At 47.6% G+C, this 23,684-nt stretch overlaps 11 protein-coding genes across 11 annotated transcripts; 7 read left to right on the top strand and 4 right to left on the bottom strand.

Moving 5' to 3' along the window:
- Window positions 1-187: 187 nt before the first annotated feature.
- Window positions 188-1,045, top strand: BKA55DRAFT_688296 (uncharacterized protein; the record flags this gene model as incomplete). The annotated part of the gene is made up of 1 exon (XM_046199185.1): window positions 188-1,045. One exon carries the CDS (start codon window positions 188-190, stop codon window positions 1,043-1,045), a length of 858 nt encoding a protein of 285 aa, XP_046050850.1.
- A 1,941-nt stretch (window positions 1,046-2,986) lies between these two features.
- Window positions 2,987-3,624, bottom strand: BKA55DRAFT_563727 (uncharacterized protein). Its single transcript, XM_046192428.1, has one exon. The coding sequence runs from the start codon at window positions 3,317-3,319 to the stop codon at window positions 3,044-3,046; it is 276 nt and encodes a 91-aa protein (XP_046050849.1). The 5' UTR covers window positions 3,320-3,624; the 3' UTR covers window positions 2,987-3,043.
- Window positions 3,625-3,653: 29 nt separating this feature from the next.
- On the bottom strand, window positions 3,654-5,626 carry BKA55DRAFT_688295 (uncharacterized protein; the record flags this gene model as incomplete). Its single annotated transcript, XM_046199184.1, has 4 exons — window positions 3,654-4,283; window positions 4,348-4,737; window positions 4,899-5,479; window positions 5,530-5,626. The coding sequence occupies 4 exons, from the start codon at window positions 5,624-5,626 to the stop codon at window positions 3,654-3,656; spliced, it is 1,698 nt and encodes a 565-aa protein (XP_046050848.1).
- A 169-nt stretch (window positions 5,627-5,795) lies between these two features.
- On the top strand, window positions 5,796-6,678 carry BKA55DRAFT_563723 (uncharacterized protein). The gene has a single exon (XM_046192427.1). The coding sequence runs from the start codon at window positions 6,161-6,163 to the stop codon at window positions 6,413-6,415; it is 255 nt and encodes an 84-aa protein (XP_046050847.1). The 5' UTR covers window positions 5,796-6,160; the 3' UTR covers window positions 6,416-6,678.
- Window positions 6,679-9,427: 2,749 nt separating this feature from the next.
- BKA55DRAFT_563718 (uncharacterized protein) lies at window positions 9,428-10,206 on the top strand. Its single transcript, XM_046192426.1, has one exon. The coding sequence runs from the start codon at window positions 9,513-9,515 to the stop codon at window positions 10,188-10,190; it is 678 nt and encodes a 225-aa protein (XP_046050846.1). The 5' UTR covers window positions 9,428-9,512; the 3' UTR covers window positions 10,191-10,206.
- A 3,406-nt stretch (window positions 10,207-13,612) lies between these two features.
- Window positions 13,613-16,832, top strand: BKA55DRAFT_592639 (uncharacterized protein; the record flags this gene model as incomplete). Its single annotated transcript, XM_046195424.1, has 4 exons — window positions 13,613-14,191; window positions 14,244-14,792; window positions 14,840-15,317; window positions 15,364-16,832. The coding sequence occupies 4 exons, from the start codon at window positions 13,613-13,615 to the stop codon at window positions 16,830-16,832; spliced, it is 3,075 nt and encodes a 1,024-aa protein (XP_046050845.1).
- Window positions 16,833-16,993: 161 nt separating this feature from the next.
- On the top strand, window positions 16,994-17,567 carry BKA55DRAFT_312323 (uncharacterized protein). Its single transcript, XM_046185644.1, has one exon. The coding sequence runs from the start codon at window positions 17,154-17,156 to the stop codon at window positions 17,466-17,468; it is 315 nt and encodes a 104-aa protein (XP_046050844.1). The 5' UTR covers window positions 16,994-17,153; the 3' UTR covers window positions 17,469-17,567.
- Window positions 17,568-17,854: 287 nt separating this feature from the next.
- Window positions 17,855-18,325, bottom strand: BKA55DRAFT_563712 (uncharacterized protein). Its single transcript, XM_046192425.1, has 2 exons — window positions 18,155-18,325; window positions 17,855-18,055 (listed from the first exon to the last, which is right to left on the bottom strand). The coding sequence occupies exons 1-2, from the start codon at window positions 18,264-18,266 to the stop codon at window positions 17,889-17,891; spliced, it is 279 nt and encodes a 92-aa protein (XP_046050843.1). The 5' UTR covers window positions 18,267-18,325; the 3' UTR covers window positions 17,855-17,888.
- Window positions 18,326-19,184: 859 nt separating this feature from the next.
- On the top strand, window positions 19,185-20,100 carry BKA55DRAFT_312295 (LITAF-like zinc ribbon domain-containing protein). The gene is made up of 3 exons (XM_046185643.1): window positions 19,185-19,372; window positions 19,426-19,741; window positions 19,796-20,100. Exons 1-3 carry the CDS (start codon window positions 19,360-19,362, stop codon window positions 19,953-19,955), a joined length of 489 nt encoding a protein of 162 aa, XP_046050842.1. The 5' UTR covers window positions 19,185-19,359; the 3' UTR covers window positions 19,956-20,100.
- Window positions 20,101-20,124: 24 nt separating this feature from the next.
- BKA55DRAFT_563708 (uncharacterized protein) lies at window positions 20,125-22,043 on the bottom strand. The gene is made up of 3 exons (XM_046192424.1): window positions 21,818-22,043; window positions 21,447-21,764; window positions 20,125-21,396 (listed from the first exon to the last, which is right to left on the bottom strand). The coding sequence occupies exons 1-3, from the start codon at window positions 21,900-21,902 to the stop codon at window positions 20,246-20,248; spliced, it is 1,554 nt and encodes a 517-aa protein (XP_046050841.1). The 5' UTR covers window positions 21,903-22,043; the 3' UTR covers window positions 20,125-20,245.
- A 120-nt stretch (window positions 22,044-22,163) lies between these two features.
- On the top strand, window positions 22,164-23,158 carry BKA55DRAFT_563705 (VPS4-associated protein 1). Its single transcript, XM_046192423.1, has 4 exons — window positions 22,164-22,420; window positions 22,490-22,759; window positions 22,805-22,863; window positions 22,909-23,158. Exons 1-4 carry the CDS (start codon window positions 22,304-22,306, stop codon window positions 23,027-23,029), a joined length of 567 nt encoding a protein of 188 aa, XP_046050840.1. The 5' UTR covers window positions 22,164-22,303; the 3' UTR covers window positions 23,030-23,158.
- Window positions 23,159-23,684: the final 526 nt, after the last annotated feature.

The following is a 23,684-nucleotide window of genomic DNA, read 5'->3' as shown; positions in this document are numbered from 1 at the left end:
AACATAGAATCTGACAGGCCAAAAAACCATGTCAGCACTCGATCCTTAAAAACTAAAAAACTTAGTTTGGTTTTAGGAGATATATAAAATGTCCCTGCCTCCCATGGATCTCTCCCTTGTCAATTCCTTGTCAACACAGCCAGCTTCCTTTATAAGAAGTCTCTCTATAACATAGACTAAAGAAAAAATGTCGGGCAAAAAACTTCCCGAGCTTCCGGGCTTCAAAACCATCAACGCCAAACTTCTCGTCAGCGAAGAGACATCAGAGAAAACACCCGCGGATCATCCAGCTGCTGTTGTCATCTACGGCTGGGGCGATGGACTTGCCAGACATGTTGGGAAATACGCAGAGGGCTACCGCGCTCTATTCCCTCATTCGAAAATTCTTATCATTTTGAGTCCTATTTCCGACGCCATGTTTACGGGTCTTGAGACGCGAACACGCGCTATGCAACATGTTATCGACAGCCTCGATGGACTTCTCGATGAAAAGACAGCGCCTATCCTTATTCACAGCATGTCCAACACGGGCGCTATCAGCTACGCCACTACGCTCAAGGCTTTCAGGGATAAAAATGGTAGACAGATGCCTCATCAACTTCTTGTCCTTGACTCAACGCCCGGAAACCCCTTTTGGTCGTGGGAGAGATTGGGTCAATGGTCCCACGCCATGGCCCTCGGCACCGCCAAATTCTTCCCCTGGCCTTTTGTCATCACCAAGGGCATCTGGGGTTTTGTTCTTACCTTGGACGTTGTTATCAAGAAGCTCACAGGTGGAGAACCTTCTGGCGCTTTCGCCCTGCGAGTTGTGGATGATACAAACTACGAGACACTAGACGCCAAGCGATTGTATCTTTACAGCAAGGAGGATCAGATTATTTCTCATATGGATATCGAGGGCTATATTGCTGAGTCCCAGCAGAGAGGCTACGAGACTCGGCAAGAGCTTTTTAAGGATACTGACCATGTTGGACACATGCGCGAGCATCCTGAGCAGTACTGGAAGGCTATCTCGGAAGCCTGGAAGTGGAGTAATGATGAGTAAAACGGTTATTATGGTTGATTTTGTATGATTTGTTGTCATGACTAGCGTTGTTATACCACCAGAATAGATCTTGATAATTTCAGTTTGAATATTAAAGTGCATTGGTTGCTTTTATACATTCTCCTGCGAGGACTATTGCCATTCAGCAACATGTGAATGATTCGTACAACCCAACAATGATATTATTCTCATCTTCTGCGAGAATATGAGCATCGTTGGCACGGCCAGCGGGGATGAGTGCTAAGTTGGTGCACGCCTTTAAGTCTCTCTTAGACACTGGTTCCTCTATATGATCTGTGGAAAGCCATGTCAGTTGACATTTGACCTTGAGGTCCCCCAATTTGTAACGAACCCTTCCTGATATAGCGGTAGTTAGGGGCAGAAGAGTTGTTCTGTAATAGATCAATACTTCCGCTATTGGTCATGTCAACAGGGAAAAGTACCCACCCAGTTCACAAAATACGTCTTCAGTCATAATAGTAACGTTTTGAGCTGACATGTTCATAACAAATGCCTCGAGATGTAGTGCATAAACTTCTGCCGAACTTGAGGATACGGTTATGTACAAATATTTGACTTACACGGCCACAGCCCCAGTTAGCGAATAGCTAGGCAATGCCTGTAGAAGGTGATCGAAGTTACTCTTTGACCGCCAATCTAGATGATAACCCACCGGGGTGGCTATAAAACGCCAAAATGAATGATGGCCGGAGTGAGACGATTGAGGATGGAAGATGAGGGATGAGAGATAGGGACGTTCTGGAAAAGGCAAGACTACCTGCAGGAAGCAAATTCAAGTTACGATTCGACCGCTGATCTAATGGGCGGGACAAGAAGGATAACGGAACGTCGGCTGTGGTTACTAAAACCCTTACCTTCTTTACCAAATTTTCCCTTCACTTTTCGGCGTATGGTAAAGTGGCAATGTCCAAGTATAAGTATTGTAAGATGAATAGACAAGACAATCTTTACGTGACGACCGAGAAACGGAGACTTTTGCTAGAGGCCGAAGGCGAGCAACAGATAGATATTACACTTATCAGGCAAAAGAAGTCTCTGCCTTTATCAGGGCCCTTTAGGTAGACCTCACGCTCTAGACTTAGGCTAAGCCGATAGCACGGGCTCGTTTCATTCTTCATCCATGACCTTAGTGCCCAGAAGTCCTGTCCTGGGGCCATGGTGTTGCCATGATGTTGAGTCGCACTGGGCAATGCCACCGACACTGGGCTACCCAATTAACCTTTTCGGAATGGCGCTGTGACGCTCTAAATTGCTGTCGTGTCAAACATTTCGTTCTCGCTGTTGTTGATGTTTTATTCACGAGTAGAAAAGGGCCCGGTATCTCCAGAATAGGGAATCATAAGAATTGTCATGTGTGACCTAGCCGGGCAAATAGAACCGAAATGGGGATCTTGTTGGTAGTGAGTGATTCAGTTTTCAGCGGCCAAACTTGCCCCGCCTGGGCGATACGCTTTCTGAAGTGGAAATAGCCGAAATATTTGAAGTTGAATCCCCACGAAACGTGGCGCGCGCCTAAAATCCAATTTAAGAACATACTCACTATGTCGGCGCTTACTGTGACGGTTGGGTTTCCCAAGGGATAAACTAATCCGTGCTAGGTTTATGTTGGCAGATAACGTAGGGTGTGATGCTGAGTGGTGCGAAGTGTCACGTCTCTTAATAGTCAATAGAGCGAGTGAGACTTATTGAGGTAAAGAAATTTTATTGATACCTGGTGAGCTAAAGTCTATGAAAGTGCTAATGAATATGTTCTATATACTCGGCTTGTGTGTATAGTATGAAGCCGATCGTGTAGGGGAGCGATGCGGTCCTGACGTGATTGGTGATTATGTGATGAAGGTTGTGGGATACACGTGACGTAACCGCTGGGGTTGTAACACTTACTGCATGTGAACTGCTTTCTATTCGATTTCGGTCGTGATAAGGATCTCGAATCACCAACACCATGAACAGATTGCCGACAAAATTTTCAAATTCTCATGAAATTTCCCCAGTGCAAGAATGAAGTGCCAGGAATAATTGACCTCTCCCTTGGATGCGGACTCTTATGAGGCTGGAGCGCTCACGAGATTTGTGGAAACCGTCAAAGCCTATCCTCCGCTTCGCCGTGCGCCTATTGTTCCGAGTCAACCTCTCCCTCAAAGTGGGTATCAGCAGATCGGATACAGTCAAGCTGGCTATGGGGGATATCCAGATGTGCAGCAAGGATATCAAGCTGCTACAGGGCAGGGCGAATATACAAGTGGAACGCATGGTGTGGCCGATCCATCAGGAGCGTCATACTATGCGCAGAATCCAGCCTCGTCTGTTGGGGAATATGGGCAGATGTCTTCTGTCAGTGACCAGTTCATCAAAGTTCAAGTCAGTCGGGTTGCTCACTTCGGAAGGTCAACTGAGTACTTTTTCAGTGATGTCAATGGGAGCCAGAAGAGGAGAACAACCAAAGATGACTGGAGGGAAGTCACATACAAAGGAAAGGCGGCATGGATCAGTTCTCGACGAGGCGTCACCTACTACACCCGGGACAGGATCGGATAAGGTTGTTGTAAAATACTTGCTTTTGCTTAGTATAGTTCTTATTTCAAAATCATGTTTCCAAGTTGGTGAGCTGCCCTGTAGTAGATGTGTAGCGCACAATGGAATGACGAAGAGACGACCACCATTCAAGTGTACCATGTCGAGAAACTCGCATCCAAGACAGGCCTCCATAGTCATGTGGTGGAGAGGTGGTAACGTCTGCAATATAGAGGTATGAACATGTGGTCCTCAAGCTGCCAATATATAGGTCCGTTATATGCTCCACTCGCACCTTTTTGAGGGCCTTATCAAACCGGAATTGGCCCAAGCATTCCCGGTGACCATTTTCATATTCTAGCAAAATTCCGGTGATTGGTCGATGATCAAATGCTGTATCTCTGCAGAGAGTCATATCCACAATTCCTTCCATACTGCATGATGATACGAACCATGGCTCAGTGTTCTGGGTCCAGAAGTACGGAGGGTTTGGTATAAGTGAGGGGGGGGAAGGACGCTGAATGGGCGGCACAAGTTCATCAAATGCAAGATATCTGAGCGACTTCGGGTGCACCGACGTTAAATCGTTGAACCAGATCTGCGTTCCATTTGGTGCAGGCGTTAGAATCTTATCGAGCACTAGGCAAGATTCCGGTGGGCCGCTTGTTCCAAAGAGGGTGTTTCTACCTTTATTCGTAATGAACTACCGCGGCAATGTTAGTCACAAATACAACCAAATGCCAGAAAGTAATCGATTGGTATCTTACCACGAGACAGACCGATATCCGATTTCCTGCTGCTAGTGCATATCTTCGATATATCTCAGTCACAAATTCTCCATCGTCAAGTGGCATATGGATAAAGAAGCCGCGCGGATAAGCAGCATCCACATCTGCATAAAAGCCAGTACTATCATTCTCATGAGCATGAATCATTGCAACGGAGCTTCCGCCAGTCACTGCCGTGTATCCGGTTATACCATTGGTATTGCAATTGAAGAACGTCATCTGAAGTCTCTCGGGAAAGCTATTGACTTGATCGAACGTCGTGATATCAATGACATCGTTTGGATGTTCAGGGTTCGCCCAACCAACATAATTGCTGGTGTCATCTGGTATCGCCTCATTATAAATAAGAATGTCTCTCAATTTGAGACCCTAGCCTGATGTTAACATGGAACTTGACATGCGCAGATGGCACTTACGTCAGATTTAATTGTGATATTTTTAACATCACACGGAGTAGAGATGGCTCTCCACTACGACTTCACGATTGGTGTAGGTCCTGCTAATGAGGCACCTGCAGGACAGAATTTTACAGAACGGATCCCACGATGATCTTCAGCGATCCATATCTTGCCGACAGGTTCTCCCTGCTTGCTGAGTAACCCAGGGTGATCTTCGTTATAAAGCTTTGATACCGTGTTGCCAATACTCTTCACATAGCGTACGCCATCGATAGTAGTGTAACTAATGTATATATCTTGTGTAATGTCAACGGTTATATTAGAGACATTGATCCCTAGCGACTGTTCTTCTGCCGTGATGACAGTACATTCACGGACAAGAAGTCCAGCTACAGCCATTAATGTCTCAGCCGGAAGTCTAATTTGAAGTTCGTCCCTCAACTTTGGAGCCAGAAGACGCTTGATGCGGTGAGAGCGCCTGTTCCTCTCGTATGCAGGAGGGTCGAAAGTATAGTCTCCAGCAGCGACCAGAGCATCCGAGATGTCGTAGAGCCTGAAGCAAAAACAGTCGTTGTGAAAGAAAGGTATATGGCGACCCTCTGCCATGCATCGAGGGCTGGCATAAGTGTGCAAATTGATCCATTTATAACTATCGTGTATAGTGTCGGCCATACGGAGGTTAAACTCTATCGAAAATCGTTGACCCCTAATGTCTATCTTTACGTGAGCCATTGCTAATATTACACAGATCGGACTAACAGACGTGCGATGACCAAGTCGTCTTCTTCCAACTCGAACTGGCAGAGACGACATCTTGTATCCGCCATGCAAAAGTATGGCGCTTCATCAGGTGATTCCATGGCTATGGGATGTCGAGACAAAAAAGCACAAATCTTTCGCAAGATTGCGTGTCATATGATATATCAGACAAGTAGGTGGGATTTCGTTAATAATCGGAACGCTGTAACATTAATCCGTGACCCCTAGAAAGGTTCCCCTGTTCATTTGTGGTGCCCAGCACGGAAACTTTTGATAACGTGGTTGATAAGCATGCCGACCAGACGAGTAAGCCGATCACTTTTATTTCTACAGAACTTTTCAGGTTCGGTTACCCTACCTCACTTACACAAATTTGAGCTAGTGGGGTTAGTGTGGGGTATTACAGTGTGCTGACTGTGTGCGAGACCACGAGCCGGCCTATATCTTACCTTTCACTTCACAAGCTACGGCTATTGGCATGATATAGACGTCGTCTCAAAGAATATTCCGAAACAAGATACAGAAGCATATAGCTGACCATTTGTAGGGTTTAGGCCTGCTTACCTGCCTAGTCTCAGCAGTCTTGCTCCCGCTGTCACTTATCGGATACTTTCCAAGGTGGATAACTCCAATAGATGCTTTTTATGGTCATCACGACGGTTGCATATCAGCTTCCGGAGAGATCTGACAACAACTCCCCTCCGACCAATAGCTCAGAGATCGAGTTGGCGCTAATGAGCGGCCAAAGTAGTATAAACGAAACTCCGTCCAAGAATTCACCATACTTCAACGAACAAGTATCGGTTTGTTCTCATGCGCCTCTCCCTGTGGAATCCAAAGGGTCCATCGAACGTTCCTACGATGAGCAAGAAATAGACTTGACAGCTTAGCTGGATTATGTCGGGCACCACGAGGTTGAACTGGGCAATTTACCTGATTGTCTTGCCTTTCTAAACCTGCCAGCTTTTCCTAGTTGATACTTATTCCGTCTTGACTCGTTGACTGTAACTATACCGATAACTTAGCGCGAGTAATCTGCAGCGTAAGAGGCAGTACAAAAATACCAGGCTATCCTGCTTTCTTTATATAGTTAAACGCCGAACAATACTAAATTTAATCCTCGATCTCCAGATCCGTTAAAATTATACAGTACTTAATTGTTTTAATAAGTAACCTTCCAGATATTTAACTACCTAGTAGAGTGAAATTATAGGCCTTGTAATGACGAACTTCCTTAGAGGATGTTAAGGGTAGTGAACACCTAGCTAACACTCGACGCGAATAGTTCGCATGATTCTCCAGATACCTCATCGTTAAACATGGAGCCATCAGAAAGAAAATGGGCGCCTTCGCCAGGCGAAGAAGCAGCCATCACCAAGGATCCAGGAGATGGTCACGTCGACGACCATAATTCGGCAAAGATCAGAGCTGAGAAACAACCAGAGATAGCAACCTCACCAACTGAGGCCACAGAGGCTTTGAAGAAAAAGATGGCGGATATTTGGTACAAGGAGAAACTTGCTATGGGTATAAATCTTGCGCGAGCTCGTTTGACAGTGGCCGAGCTGAGTGAGGAGGCCTCAGAATGGCAATGGGATCGGACAGGACCCCCAAACCCGATTGGAGCCATTATGAAGTGAAATCGCTAGGCAAATGTTCCAAGAGGGCCACATTAGAGATTAATCAGAAGCGGATATCAGCGCTGAGCATAGACGCGTCATTACTCGTAAAGTGGCATCAAGTGCTGAGCTGGTGGATCAAGGGCACAGGTACCAGAAGACAGTCGGGAAGAAAGCACAGCAAAATGCTCAGATCGAAGGAAATACTACGACAGAAGATATCCAACATTCCCCACACACGAACTCTACAAATGCATCAGCAGGAAGCGTGGTAAGATGTGAAAGACTCCTATCAAGTTCACGGACGCCGTTAGTCAGGAATTCACATTTCCATTTCATCGCCCAGACCTGGACTACAAACTATCAGAAGTGTTCGCATACCTAATGATATCACAGCGAGTGAAGTCCCTTATCATACAAGCGTTCAGACATGTGGACGTCATAGCTTCTCATGTCATAAGGGGTAACTATGATCTCCTTGGTCCCGATGGTGAAATCGTTCTCCCCTCAGCATAGAACCAGGTCGTTCAGTCTGGATGGAAAGTGACTATGACAGTGTGGGCCATATACATAGTGTCCCTTTCAGACCAGTGAGGCGCTTTTCCCGTCTTGCGCAGTGCTTCAAAGCCTACTGCGCCATGATTGTAGACTAGTAGCAGAAGTCTGTCCTCCGCACATCCAGGATACTATGAGTAGGAGATCTGAATGGAGTTTCATGGCAATCAGCCGAGATTGGAGTGGAGTGAGAACTGAATAACCGGGATCTAAAGAAAGAGTGTTGAGCTATAGGGCATTTCGACTCCATGAAGAATGTGACGCCTGGGGTAGATGCTCTGTGGTTGCAGGTTGTCAATAGACTTTCACCCGATTGTCGCCAGCTAGGCTGAACAATGCCAAAGACCCAGGTTTATCCTGATACACATCTCAATATTTTGAACGAAATAGTGTGGTTTTACTTCGTCACCAGCTCCCGTACAAATTGAGGATCATGGAACCTCTTTGAACTGGGGTAGACGAACCCCCACGTCTATCCCATATCGACATGATCAATCCAAGACATCAATGACGATCAATTCTCTTCCAGTGCAAAGAACCCCAACCTCTCTTTGCTTTTTCTCAGTTGTCGCAGTTCTAGTGTCATGCCGTTGAAGATTCTTCAACGAAAAAGGTTTAGGTGATCAGCTATTCTCTTCGGTACTTCCGTGCCGTTTCAGCTGTCACAGCTGTAAGCGACCGGATACCATACGCGGTTTTCTCTTTGTATTTTGCAAGCTCGAATACGTTTAGAATACTCTAAAACGTATTCTATGTTATAAACAGCCTAGTGCGCAATCTGGCCATCCTCGATAAGGTATTGTGTAAGTGATCATCGTCCAACCGAGACGGCATGTTATTATCTTATGAACTTACATGAACGACATATGAGTCCGGACTTGACGATCCTGGGGCCAAATTGTCCTTTGCGTGTTGCGCGACTAAGCTTTGGTCTCAACCATCAATTGTACCCATCTGATCAAGGTCGCTGGGCTATGTCGCAAACAAATGCTTAGACAGGTTCGTACTGAAGGACGCTGATATGACTGCTTGGGCTGACAGTCTGTACTCTACGACGCCAAAGGCTCAATTCAGATACGTCAGTTGAGTGCGCACCAAGATTCTGTTCATGGTGGGAATGACTGTGAGTTTGTCCAGAGCATCTAAATCATGCGGTTGCGGGTTGAGCGATGATGGTAACCAGATTTATGGCCGATCCAGCAATATGAACGACGTTGAGTAAAAGCACTGGTTCATCCGGATACACAGTAAAATATCGCATAGTTTCTGGCCCGGAGGTGTTACGTTATGTCTTCTTGGCTTTGTGCTGGCTCACACAAAGGGGTACTGGTGTGAGGGAAGAAATGACAGCTTGGCGAGCCAAAGCTGTTATCACAGGCTTTTTAAAAGGTCCATTGATCCAGTAACTGACAAACTGAGAGTTGTTATACTATGCATTCACCAAGAATTAGCAAGTTAAGAGATGGATTAAGAAGTGTTGGCCATGAGCAGTAGATAGATGCTTTTGTTCATTTGTAGGGTAAGTGGATTTAACGACATACTTCTACTCTTGACAAGAGTCAATTGAACAGGCAATCCTCAAACACTGAGAGTAACTAAAAACTGTAATGTTTAAGTTTACCTACGATGATTCTCCGTCGTTGATTGCTTTGTGTTGGCGCCTTCTTCCGGATTGAACCGGAAAAAGCACTCGATCGGCGTAATGCTTCCCGCATCACATCGAAAGTCGCCGACGTGCTGACGGATTTTATAGAAGGATATATAAGTCAGAATTAATGGCCTACCACCTCATGAGGAGAAATATTCCAGAGTTATGTTGCACGCAAATCCTCATCCGAAGCTACTCGAAGATCAAGAGCAATTCAACATGACCCGCACAGTCACACGAGACCAAGACAAGCTCTTCATCCCACCTGGAGGCATCGACTTCTCATCTCAAACAAACAAGCCGGGAGTCGTTGATATCTACTTGAGAGCCGGTGACAACACACCAGGCACAGGTCTTCACTGGCACGAGACTCACACTGAATACCTTCAAGTCGTCCAAGGCTATGCTCTTGTGACAGTCGGAGACCACACAGCCATCTTCTCAAAAGATGATGGGATCATCACCATACCACGGTATACGATCCACCAATACATGCGTGTAGACAAGACGGACGAAGGGAAAGCGGGAAAGGACATTGATCTCATCGTAAGGGAATGGACTGAACCTGGTGATGGGGACAAAGAGGTCTTCTTTCGCAATATGATCAGCTTGATCATGGACAAGAAGGATGGCGCATTGGGTACAGTGGGAATGCTTCTCTCTGTGATGACAGCTTGTTGGTCTCATGATAACTATCCCGTCTTTTGGAAGGGACCGGAGGTCTTTGGGGAGACTGTGCAACGAAGAATGAGAAGAGCTGTGACATACTCTTTGATGGGATGTCTTGTTCTCCTAGGTCGACTTGTTGGATGCAAGCCTCAATATCCTGAATATACACCATAGAAAGTTTATTCTCAACTCGGAATCTATTCCACTTGCGCAAACAGCCTCAACTATTCACCTGAAGTTTGCATATACTAGGTATCCAAACTCAACCCCGCGTTCAATCCCTTTCAAGACCAACCTAGTTTTCACAGCTCTCAACCTCGGCAAGGCATATCCATGTGCTGTTGACAGCTTCACCCAAGCATTAGCGGGATCGACCGTGCCAAAAAGAACATCGTCAAGCCATAGCCCAAAGCTTATCGACCTTGGGCCACGCAAGAAGCCACGAAAAACCCACAAGGCTGGAACATGAGGAAGAAAAATGTGGAGGCGGACGAATTCCTGAGACAAAAGCGTCGAGTTTTAATTCATCTTAGACTTGAGTATTTCCACTTCTGGTCTCCGCATGAACACTATCCACATACAAAAGTCGGGATGGCACCTTGTTTCAGGATCGACGAGAAAAGTCAAAATGTGTAGTAAAGTGTCACGGGAATAATACGAGATGGTCTACCTGTAGGCTGCCTATTGAGCTGAAGTTGAGTTCCACAGCATTCGGGCGATGACCGATACGATATGTGGAAGGAGATTTACAAAGTTCAAGGTCTCGGATATTAAAGAGAACAAGCACTGGGGCGCTGATCATGGACAGAATATGGTTAATCCCCGAGTGGTTTGTAGAAAGATCGTCGATAGTTGCAGCTGAGGCATAAACAGACACACAGTAGCGTACAGTAAGTCGAGCCAAAAGCGGGCAATTCTATGTTTCAAGCTACGTTTTAGCCTCAACATCCAAGTTCATTCTGGCCGATTCGAGCATTCTAAATGCAAACCTTTTTGTTGATGTACTCGATTTGGCTTTATATGATGCTGACAATGGGATTTTCTGCACAAAGCTTGTTGCTGGCCTGTGCATTAAGCCGCGCGTTTCAGATTGCATACGCTGTAATGCATGTTCTTTCACTATCCCCGAATGGGGAGCACTTCCAGAGTGGAAATGTGCAGCAAACCAACAGAGAACTGCCAAAAGCCGGCTTCGAAAGGTTCCATGAGACCTTCTCTAAGAGAAGCTAGCGAGCGCCCCCCCTGAGCTTGGAGAGATTGAAGAAGCTTTAGGACCCATGATGTCAGGCAGGGGTGATTGACAGTTCAAGTTGTGGGATGTGTGTTTGCTTTTGTTGGAAGGGTCTATGAAGAGGTTCATGGTAAAATCTTATGATGAGAAGAAAATACTTCGGATAGCTGCGTTTCTTACCTGCAAAGATCTGCTGAGGATATCTTGTCGTCAAATCCCATGATACAAGATAATATTGACCAGCGGTGATTGGGTATGTGAAAGGTGACTAGCCGCCGCGGGTAGTGGGCACATGGCATTGATTTTGAACTGTAGATTGAGCCCAGAGATAAGTCGAGTTGACATGAACAAGATACAAGATAGATTTATCACTGAATCTCAGTCAGTCATGTTGTTGATAACGTGTGTTGAAGCTTCTCCTCGGAGGTGTCAACCTGATGCAACTTCCTATATCGAAGTAGACAGGAAAATGGGATGCCTGTAAAGTTCAAAAGCTTCCTTGCACATTCATGCAATGTCATTCTGGAAGAGGAGGGGAACCACACCACCCGTTCTGGAGGATTCAGGGGCTTATCCATGTCAAGTCAATCGTCTTTCTCAAGACCCTTGTCTTGTATGTCTCCTCCAGTCCCCTCTTTGGGCGTCAAGTCAATTATTGCCATGTGACGGTGACAGCAATGCTCTTTTCTTTTCTGTTTTAGCTTGAATGCTGATAGCGATGGCAGTATTGTTAACCCCTGTTGATCCCTGAATCATAGGAAGGACATGGGGGACTAGAAGTGGTTAGTGACAATGCTTGGTAACACTCTACTGTTGCCATTGGATTTTGGTGTTTTATTGGACCAGGTATCTTGTAGATCAGGGTCTTGGCCCAGCATTTCGCCTACAGCACGACTCATGTACCCATTGACCTCCTTCCAGAAAGCTTCTTTCTTGTGTAAAACTTAAATAATAGTTGATGACTTGCCAATGACGATTGAAAAGGCCCGAGGAGGGAGTGAAGGAAGTGCTTTGGGCTAATTTGAAACATAATGGATAAGGATGGATGGAGATAGGATGCGCACCGGGGAAGACTTGTTAATGCCCAAAGAAATGCACGTCCCTCGAACTCATCGCACGGACTTCATCGGTTACAGTTGCGCCCAGTGGTACAGTGTCGGCTGTGTGATACCGCGCACAATCCTTTTGCACAAGGGTCTGATCCCCTTTTCCCCTCCAGATCATGGGTTTTTCTACTCAAGCGATTGTGCTTCAACTGTCGTACAGAGAGAAACAGAGAAAGTATCACCTAATATGTAATCACTTGAGTCATAACAGGCCATCAAATCATTTGCTTCGGAGTGACAATGTCAGCGCGTAAAGTATCACTCACCCAAACTGAGACCGATGAGATCCCTCCACTCACTGGCTGCTCCAGCGCCATCCAGCCTCTGAAATGGCCGCGGCGCCAACCCCCACTAAATCATAAATCACTAACTAACCTCCACTAACAGCCCAGGAGCCTTAGGTGCCGCTAAATTGCCAACCGCCCGCTTCCGTTCCGTCTCCTCTCACCAGCTGCTGCTGCTGCTGCTCCTGCACTCGCTGCCCGCTTTTGGTCTTCCCTCCTTTAAACGACTTTCCCATCTGCCGTCCGCTCAACCTTACCTTAAACCTACGCCCAGCCTCGTCGAATTCCTTCTTTGACAAAAACTGCGGCAACAACGGTTTATTCTGACTCTATTTTAATTCTCTTCCTCTTTTGCCGTACCAAAATTCAAATTCACATCGGAATACCTGGCCCGCCTGCCAGATCAGACAGAGTCTACTCCCGTCGTTTCAAAAACTGCCAGCTTCCATTTCGGCATCGTCGATCCGCTTCACTGAACCCCCCCTTCGATCGCTCCACCGCCTGACCCCCGAGACCACCACCTCTGCACTCCCAACCAGCCATCACCAGGCCCGCTGCCGATTTCAGAAGTATACGTTCAAAGAGGGACACCCGCCACGATCAACCCTTTACTCTTTGTCGTCGCTCCAACCTTTGAATTACTCCCTCAAATCGCTTCGCTTCGACACTTCCTCCTCAAACCCCCTTACCCCGCCTGTCCTGTCTTGCAGCTGCGAAAAATCAACGTTTGAATCTCACGCTTCGATTCACCGCCGAATGACGTCGAACCGCTTGTTGAAACGTTCCTGAGTCCAACGCCAAGTGACATCCCTAGACATTTCACACCCAAGACAATCCCCACGGCGCTTTTACACGAACCGATCTCCCTCGACATCCTTTACCTCGCTGCAACGTCCCTCTCGCTCTCCCTGCTGTCGGCTTCGTTTCTCTATCTCTCCCCAAGTCGCTCCCTCTCGACGGATGGCGTAGAAGGCTATGGCCCATGCCCCGTTGTTACGAAATAATACAGCTCCGGCCTTTCAGCCAAACTCCAACGGATTCAGTGGCTTCTCGCAGACCAGTATGAACCATGCGCCGCGCGCCAGCCAACTCTCGGGCTCGACAGCCTTTGCTGGCTCCTCGGCTTCGTTGAGTTCTCTGTCCACGGCTACGACCGCCACACCACAGAACGGTGGTCCCGTGCTAGCCACTGCGAATATTATCAATCAAAAGGCCGACGCTTCACGATCGCTCTACCAGATTTGCATTTCGCTCAAGCAGCGCTTGGCCCAGGTTCCTGGCTTTGACCCTTATCTCGATCAGCTGGACCCCAATGATCCCGTTGACCCTCTATGGAATCTCTTTCGAACAGGATATCCGTTACTCCTTATTTACAATGCCTTGCGACCTAACGAAGAGCTCAAGGTCGAGGACCCTAGCGCTAATGAAGCTAAGAAGTCCAAGATCGCCATCTTCAAATTCGTTCAGGCCTGCATGAAGGACCTAGATATTCCATCTTCCCATAGTTTTGTGATAACTGACTTAATGGGTAATGATACCAGTGGCTTTGTAAAGGTTGGTAGATATTGGCTATGATGTGTAGGCTGAGCTAAAGTGATGGAAATAGGTGACTCAAGTTGTTAACTACGTCTTGGATCGAGCAGAGGAACGTGGGTATCTCCTTCAACCTCAACCATACCCTGAGGATGGACCCGGTACCAACGAGCCCACGGGCGGACAGATGACCTACCGAGACCACATTATCCGTGAACTTGTCGACACCGAGCGAAAATACGTTCAAGATCTCGAGAACCTGCACGACTTGAAGAAGACACTCGAACAACAAGGCGAAATTCCTGGCGATACTCTCCATCAGATCTTCCTCAACATCAATGCTATTCTCGATTTCCAGCGCCGTTTCTTGATTCGAGTAGAGACAACAAACTCCCTGTCTGCTGCGAACCAACGATGGGGGGCTCCCTTTATTATGTATGAGGATGCGTTCGACATTTACCAGCCTTTTATCGCAAACCAACGTAAGGCGGCTATGGTTGCGAATCAGGTTTTTGACAAGATCCAACGCTCCTCACACCCAGTGGCAACAGATTTCAACACTCTGGATGGTTTCCTGCTAAAGCCCATGCAAAGATTGGTTAAATATCCTCTGTTGCTCAAGGTGGGTTGCTTGCGCTTCTTCGATATTCAATAATTAACACATGCCAGGATTTGAACAAGAAGACCGAGGATGATGAAGTCAAGATGGATCTGACCAGTGGTTGTGAGGCCGCTGAACGAGTGCTGAAAAAGGCTAACGAAGCCGTTAACCGCGACTTGCTTGATGAGGCTCTCGAGGACCTTACAAACCGAGTTGAGGACTGGAAGAACCACAAGGTGGAACAATTTGGCAAGCTTCTCCTGCATGGCGTGTATGGTGTGATCACCGGAAAGACAGACCAAGAGAAGGACGTAAGTCTGCGTTCCAGATTCCAGGGGCCTGATACTGATCTTGCAAAGTACGAAATTTACCTTTTCGAGTCCATTCTCCTGTGTTGCAAGGAGATCTCATCAAGCAAGAGCAAGGATAAGAAGGACAAGCTGCGGTCATCAGGTCCCAAGACGCGGAACAAGAGCGCCAAGCTTCAGTTGAAAGGCAGGATCTTCATGACTAATGTGACTGATATTGTGTCCTTCTCTAAGCCAGGTGAGTTATGAACCTCAGAATAATCGACACAACTGACTCTCGGAAGGCAACCACAGTGTACAAATATGGTGGAAGGGCGACCCTGGTGTTGAAAACTTTGTCATCAAGTTCTTGAACGAAGAGACTTTGAGGAAATGGGTGATGACTCTGGAGACCCAGAGGAAGCATAACGTGCCGCGCCAGTCTTCGAACTCAGACTCGCTTTCAACCGACTTTGCCTGGACACGAGAGCATGGGGTTGGGCTGGAGAATCCATACCTGCAGGAAGATGACGATGATGAAGACATCGGACCAGCAACAGCACCCGCCGGGTACCCTACTGGACCTCCCGTAGGTATCGTGCCTCGAACAGCTTCAACCAGTAACCTTCGCGCTCGGGCCGGAACCGGAGAGAGCTCTGCTTCACTGGCCGGTATGGTGAGAGCGCCTCCGCCTCGATTCCCTCTACCAGCGCCGCCTGCACCTCTCAGCCTTCAGACACCAGCGAATGGTGCTCATTCACCCGGCGCCTGGGCAGGCGATAGCTACTTCTCTCCCGTCGCCGAGTCACCAGCATCATCAAGAACCAGCACAGCCAGTGGAATGTTTACAACACCTCACTATGGACTCCCCAAGAGTGCTACTCCTCAGCCAACATGGGAGGATGGCAACGGCAACCGATACACCGCACCCGCCATGCCACGTGCTCCCTCTCGCGACGGCACTTCACCGAACCCTCATGGACGTAACCCTCGAGGGCCTTCTCTGCCAGCAATGGCCTCTAGCAGTCAGGCGGCTCTTGCTGCTCAACACAGGAACCGCTCGTACAGCACTCCTGATATTAATGGACCAGGAATGCCACGCACACGACAGCCTAGCCACGGAAACATTCCAGCAGTTCCTGGCATCCCTCAACACTTGCATCCTGGCCACAACCCCAGTATTGGCCGAGAACAAACAGGTTCACCTAGAAATGAACAGCCAACTCGAGCTCAAACAAACAGTCCAGGCGCTCAGCGAGAGCGAATGCACAAGCACACCGGCAGTGTGGGCGGCAGCATGAACCACTTCCCTTCACAACCAGTTCATCCACGATCAATGACACCAGGTGCTGGAGGAAATGCTCTTCGTGTTGACGCTGCTGCCGCCAACTCACGAACAGTGTCTCCAGCTCTTGGTACAGCAACGATGCCACCAAACTCGAACCCTCTAAGCCCGGAAATGCCCCTGCCAACACAGCTCAAGGTTCGAGTGAACTGCGAGGCAGGAAACTATGTCACCCTAGTCGTAGCGTTCAACATTACCTATCAGTCTCTTGTTGATCGCATCGACGCCAAGCTCGCCCGCTTCACTACTAGCAGTATCAGCAAGGGTCTGCTCAAGCTTCGATACCGCGACGAAGACGGTGACTTTGTCGCAATCGAAGGCGATGATGATATCCAGATCGCTTTCATGGAGTGGCGCGAAGGTGTCAGGAACATGTACTCTGGAGGCGTAGGAGAGATAGAGCTCTTCTGCGTCGGTGGCACTTCCTAGACAACCTCTCATAGGCGCGCACTCAAATGTCGATCAACACCCCCACCCTGGAGAGGAGGCAGAAATGGTGCATTGTGCTTAGGATACCCACGGATCATTAACCGCATTTTTCGGCGCACGGAAAACAAAACATACATATATTTACTTGAAGAAACCATCCATGATCAAAGGCACGATAACGACCAAAGGGCGTCTGGACGACTGGGCAAGCCGATACATTATCATATAGACGGCAAGCGAACTCGACTTTTCGAACACATCTCTTTTTCTATCGTCACTATCTAACGAAAACACCGCCTACTCGAGCCACTCATTCGTCCTATGGACATTACTTTTCTTGGGTTAAGACTTCTTTTTTGGTTTGTGACGGTCTTTTCTTGCATAGAAATGACTCATTCGCATTGTATGCGCCCTTTCTATGGCGAGACGAAGCTGTTTCTCTACCGGGATCATTCATCTTCTCAGTCACTTACAGCACAGTTTCATGGGGATCCGGCGCTACTATTAAGAAATGGGGGCGTTTATCATCATTCTCTTGATTCCTCGTTCTTTGTCAATTACCTCTTTTTTTTTGTGTTTGTCTTCCAAAGATTCGGGTTTGCCGTTCCTTTTTTTGTTTTTTGTTTTTGGGTGTGATTCCCCCCGTGCGCAATAGAGGTGGATGTGGGAAACTTGTGGCATTGGGTGTGCGCCTTATGATGGGTAGAGTTGCTGATTTGAGTAACTAGTGTTGTGCAGAGTGAGGTAGTGAAATGCAAACACTTTGAATGAACTGTTCCGTCTCGCATACCGTGATGTTTCCATTAGTCCCGTAACCTTTCCATCCATATACCATGAAGCATCGGTTCGTTGTTGATTCAAATTGTCATGACTTGAATTGTACTTGTAACTGTGTCGTACAGCGATATTTATACATCCCCCCTTCTATCCCCCATGCGGGTATTGTTGTACATATCTCGAATCCAATCCCATCCCAGCAAAAGCAGCGCTTCCGACGCCCAAAATGCATATCCCTTCTTCTTCTTCTTCTTCTTCTTCTTCTTCTTTTAATCCGGTTTACTTTTGCTTCCTTGGCCCGGTCATGTACTTTTGCATTCGTGCGAGATGGTAGTTAATCGTATTCGTGCCCGCGGGGGGAGGAGCCGGACCGTCCATGCATTTGCGGAGCTGGTTCTCTACTGCTGCGCAGCCTGTTGCGTTGTAACCTGCTGAGGCCCAGCATGCTATATCCGCTGTCAGTATCCTGTCTCACAAACGGTATGAAAGAGTCGTAGATCGGTAGTTGCCAGTTGAGAACCGTAGAGGGGGAGGGGAGTATGTACCGAGAACGCTGGACATGATAGCGATACAGGGATTCTCGACCTGGCGCTTGGGGTTGTGGACGCGCAGGGTCTTGAGGGGTGGAAGACGGATTGCTTTGTGTCGGCCGGTCATTTTGAGGGATTGTGAGGGGGGATTGGATTGAACGATATGGCGATTAAGGTCGTGATGCGGTTATGGAGGAGTGGAAAGTTTGGAAGGTGTCACGTGCTGTGGAGATGACGATAAGATTGGTGATAAGATAAGAGTTATGTTGGAACATTCAGTTGCGTGAACTTGTATGAATGCTCGAGCATCTTGTGATGGGGAGGATTAAACAGGTTCTTTACCAGGAGATTATAGATTGAATTTGATTTACTCTGTTGAAGCCTTTGTTTGATCACGTTCATCTGTTATTTGCGACGTTTGATGCCCAGGCACACTCCAAGCAATACGTATACATTCATCAACAACTCTACTAATCTACTACGATGAGAATGAGAATCTCTGCCACAATCAATATTGCAGCTTTTACTATGAAGTTTAATGATAAGAAGATATAAATAAAAATAAGATCACTTGTAACTCTCCGATCTGACTAGAACTGCGCTTAGCGCTGATATCCAACACTGACTGTTCTCAGCCCATCCACGGATATCTCCATTCCAACTTATAACAGACCCCAACTGTACCCAACTTATTCTCCGTACAACAACACATCCTCTTATCCCTGTACTCTTCTGCTCAACTCGTGATGCGTCGTTACTCGCCACAAATTGATCATCAAGCACAGCCACGGACATTTTCCTTTCCACCCTGGCAAGCCAAGCTTGTGACGTCGGCCAACCATTCGATACAGCACAACTTACAAGTTTCATGTTATGATCATCACCTTCATAGAAGGATTTCTACAGACGAATGATATACAATCTTAACCCTTGGTGACATCACTGCCTCTTCCTTCAAAAGCTGGGGGCCACCTTCCGCCCGTTGAACTCTCTTGATGATGAGAGGACTTTCCTGCCGTGCTTGGTTCCTTCCTTGATCGTGAGGCTGTGTGACTACCTTAACCTTGGCGCAGTAGAACAAGGTAACTTCCGAGATTATCCTTTCATCATCATCATCAGTTTGTTAGACGTTCTTTATAAAACACTGGACAGCTCGGCGCAGAAAGACACCAGATTCGGATCTCATCTCATCAACAACCGTACTAATATCCACATTCACAATGGAGAAACCTAGTATGTTATGTTGCTTTGTGTAAATGCCAGCTCGTCTTGCTAACGTGGTCTAGCACCTAATCCCGAGCATCATCAGCATCACGCTCATCACTCCTCCGAGCACGAACTATCCGCTGATAACCAACAACCTCCAGACTACGAGAACCGCGACTTCGGCTCACCGCTCGCCCAGCCGCCACTTACAAACCCACCTCCTACACACCAGCTCGAGCAGGACCAAAATGCCCCCCCGCAGCCACAGCCACAACAGCAGCACCTTCAAAGCCTGCCGCTCCAGTCTCTGCAGAGTCAGAGTGCACCAGTCGTTTGCCCCGCCTGCGGTGTGAGGGCCATGACTATCACAACGGAAGAATCTGGTGGTTTCGTTCAGTAAGTTTTCCCTTGCCTTTCTTAAAGAAAAGAAGTGGTCGCTGACAGTTGCAGTGCTATCGCCGCGCTGGTGTGCTTCTTTACTTGCTGTGGATGTATCCCCTATTGCATCTCCTCGCTCAAGGATGTTCATCATCAGTGTGGCAATTGTAAGATGCCTATTGCTGATTACCACCGAAGTGGTCGCACTGAAGTCCTCGCCTACCAGAAGTGAACGGTGCTGGAAGAATTGCGTTGAGGTTGAGAATCGAGGGGAAGTTGTTGACTTTGAAGTTCGACGACGGAATGATACCATGGGTCTCCTTACTGCATCCTTTGTTGCTGGGACTTTCTTTTCCCTTTTAATTCAGACATCGATAAAAGTGCATCAATAACATATTCACTTTGACCAATGTTCATTCAACGCTAGTAAGATTCATCATCCTCGACTCCCTATGTTGTGTACACTGTCGTCATTCATATCCCGCCGAGTCTATCGTTACATATGTACATACCCCAGTGTCATTAGACAACATCAAACTTTTCTTCGTCCAAGTCCATGCTTTCAGGGGCAGGGGCTCGAGGAACACTTCGTAGTGCTGCCCAGCCTGTCTTAACGACGGGTTGCTGGACGGGTTGCTTGACAGGTTTTGGTGGCGGTAAAGGCTCCGTTGGTGGAGGCGCAGTTCTTCGGTTTCTCTTTACCGGCGGCTCTGGCTCCTGCTTAACCTCTTCTTGCTGCTCTTCTTCCTCCTCGCCCTCAGCTTGTTCATCGCCGTCTTCGGCTTCTCCTTCTGCATCCTCCTCGTCTTCTTCGTCCTCATCATCGTCGTCACTATCATCATCATCATCCGACTCTCCTGAACCATCCGAGTCCGCATCACTACCAGGATCGTAGTCCTCCTCATCCTCATCTTCTTCATCCTGGAGCGCTTGCTCAGCGTCCAACTGCGCCTTTGCAAGTTCAGAAATACCAGCTTCAGCTGGTGCGCCGTCTGCAGCCTCTTCGCCGTTCTTCTTGGGTCCGCGGTTCTCTGCGAGCTCGAGCTTGGCTTTTCGCTGCTCGGCCATACTGCGATCTTGGAGACGGTGCGTCTTGATGTACTCGTCGATTCCGCTGAAGTCATCCTGGTCCAGCATGGAGAACTCAGCTTCTTCAGTCGCATCACCCTCGCCTGCGAAGACCTCGATTGCGATGTTGAATGTTCGTTGGAGAATGTTGGTGTAACTCGTCGCGGCGATTCGGTTCAGGGGGATAAATATCATTGGCTTCTTGAATCCCCAGAGAATACCATTCTCGAGGAAGAATAGGTATCCATCTTTGGAGCCTCTAAAGGCCTTGACATGTACGGCCTTCTCGCTCGGTCGATGAGGTTGTCGCACCATGCTATGGAACTTGTTGGGGTCGGCTGAAGTAATGCTGACACCGTTGGGCTTGAGATGACGGTTCAAAGCCCAATGGAACAAAGACTTGTAGTTGTCCGAAACAGCAGCTGCGCTTCCAGCGTCGGGTCCACCTATCGTACCCTGCTTGGGCGCAGTCGCGGGAACTGTAAACACGAGTGGTTCTTCGGTAGGGGGGTTCGTCTTGGAAGGGAGACATGTTCCTCGTGGGAAAATGACATAGTTGTGCTGAACCTGGTTCTTCTCAGGTACGGGGAGGTAGAAAACATATTCTGGCACCAGGTTAGCATGAAACCCATAACAGCAATGCGATAACGCGTACCAATGTCTGACCACGCGTAGGTTATAGCTGGAATCGGTGCTGTTGTGTTTGGCGCGCGAGCGTAGATATGGCCGTCGGTAAAACACAACTCAAACTTCTTCCTCTGGGGCACGGAAACTGAAATCTCCTTGATTTCGAGAAGAACAGTCTCATCTGCGGCATTCGTCTCGGTCTTGACAGCCTTTGTGCCATTCGCAGCTCCGTTTGTTTGGACATCGACTCTTCTCCTCTTGTGCGCAGGCTCGCTACCTCCATTTAACAACTGGTCGTAAACATGAGTCGCAATTTCGTTGAACAAAGCAATTCGTCCAGGCGTATCTAGACTCTAAAGTTAGTATTTCGCGAATAACATCTTCAGGGGTATTGTTTACCAGCTGCTCTCTGAATTCCTTCAAGAATATCCGGCCGGGTTCCAAATACCGAACCCAGCTTCTCCGTATCGAGCATTTTGCCCATGACTGAATCCAATCGTCCTGCCGTGATTTGTATCACAGCTTTTAAAAAGATTGGGGGTTGAAAATTTGGGTCAAAGAGAATTGTTAGGAGTTGGTTGTGGCGATCGGATATGCATAGGTCATCATATTTCCTAGAGTGCGATAAGATAGCGATTCATGACAGAGGGCGCTTATTAGTCAGGGACTGGCGCTAGTTTTGGCGGGTTACAGGAGCTGTTGTCAGACCTTTCAGGGGAGGCTTCGCCCTATCAGCTTCTGACGTCAAAGTTGGACGGGGCGCTTCCCCGCGATACCCAACCCAGCCCAGCCTTATTCACCGACCTCGTGTGATACGAGCCGCCAGGCATCGTAGTAAACAAACACTCTTTTGTCTCACAATATTGTCACTATTGAATCACAATCATGGCGACTACGTTTCCAAATCTCTACACGCTCCGCAAGGTTGCTGAGACAGCAGCCAAAGCATGCGACATCTGCTACAAGTCGAGCACATCGGTGCTAATCACACCTGATCAAAAGGTATGCGGGATACTGACATAAAGCAAATTCGGCTGATTCCTTTGTAAGCTCATGCGATTGATATGGTAGGATTTCTTCTTTGTTTGTCCGGTTCATCTGAAGGATCGGTACTTTTGCACGCCAAAGATTGATGAGGAGGCTGCTAAGAGAAAGAGGGAGAAGGAGTTAGAGGAGGAGAAGGAGAGGGTTAAGAAGGAGTATGAGGAGAAGCAGAAGAAGAAGAAGGAGAAAGAAGAGAAGAAGGAAAAGGATAAGGACAAGGATAAGAAAGAAAAGGATGGGGATAAGGAGAAAGACAAAGACAAAGAGGATAAAGATGAGAAGAAGGACGAAGACAAGGTGAGTACGTATACCAGCTTACCTTTACATGACTGACCTTTGCAGGACAAGGAAGACAAATCTCCGTCTCCTGAGGAAGAGCCCCGTGTGTTTGAGCTGAAGACGTAAGTCGTTTGTTCGCACAGGAGTCGACATGCTAACAACGACAGGGCCTTTTACCAGCAAAGATTGCTGAAGAAGCGACAAGCCGAAGCCGCAAAGGCTGATCGGGAACGAGCATCAAAGCCTGGATATTTTCCCTCTGTGCCCTCTGATGCGCCCAGTCGATAACAGGAGATGGCGATGCTAGTGTTGGAGTTTGAAAGGAGATCAGAGATGCTTTTGTGCGGCGGCTATCTTTGACTAACGTGCTAGGACAGAGATCTAGGTTTGTCATAATATATTCCCATTTTGAAAGCTCGGCGGATCTTATGTCAAAATGTTTGAGTTTACGACAACTCTCATGAAGGGCTCGTGAACGTTGGAAGTACTGGGCAAGCAGCCCGTTAAAGTTAAGGTAAGGGAAGGTATCAAGTGGAAGTACACTACCCTTCCTACCGGTCAATTTAGCTACCTTCCTTGCCTTCATAAGGTGTTCAGATGAGTGAGGTTCACAGCGTCAAACTTTCACTATCAACTCACTCTTTTCTCTAATTTCCTCTCTCCCTTCTCAGACGCTGATATAGGAGAATTTCCCTATTTTGGAGAGCATCTTGAGGTTTTGGTAATCATCATGAGCCTGCAGTTCTTTGGCCGCTCTTTTCACATATTGCTCTTCACGTGGTAACCAGTCATCGTTGGACCTTCTACCTTTGCACGGAGTTCCGGGAGGAAGAGCAAGTAGCTGTCCTTCTCTTCCCATGCCATGCCTTTCCTTTCCTTTCCTTTCCCTTCTTACGTTCCTTCGTACTCAAACTTAGTCATCAACATAGCATCTAGACATTTC

The sequence above is a fragment of the Fusarium redolens genome (assembly GCF_020744475.1).
Source record: "Fusarium redolens strain MPI-CAGE-AT-0023 chromosome Unknown BKA55scaffold_6, whole genome shotgun sequence".
NCBI classification, from domain to species: Eukaryota; Fungi; Ascomycota; class Sordariomycetes; order Hypocreales; family Nectriaceae; genus Fusarium; species Fusarium redolens.
This window is presented reverse-complemented; position numbering and strand designations above follow the sequence as displayed.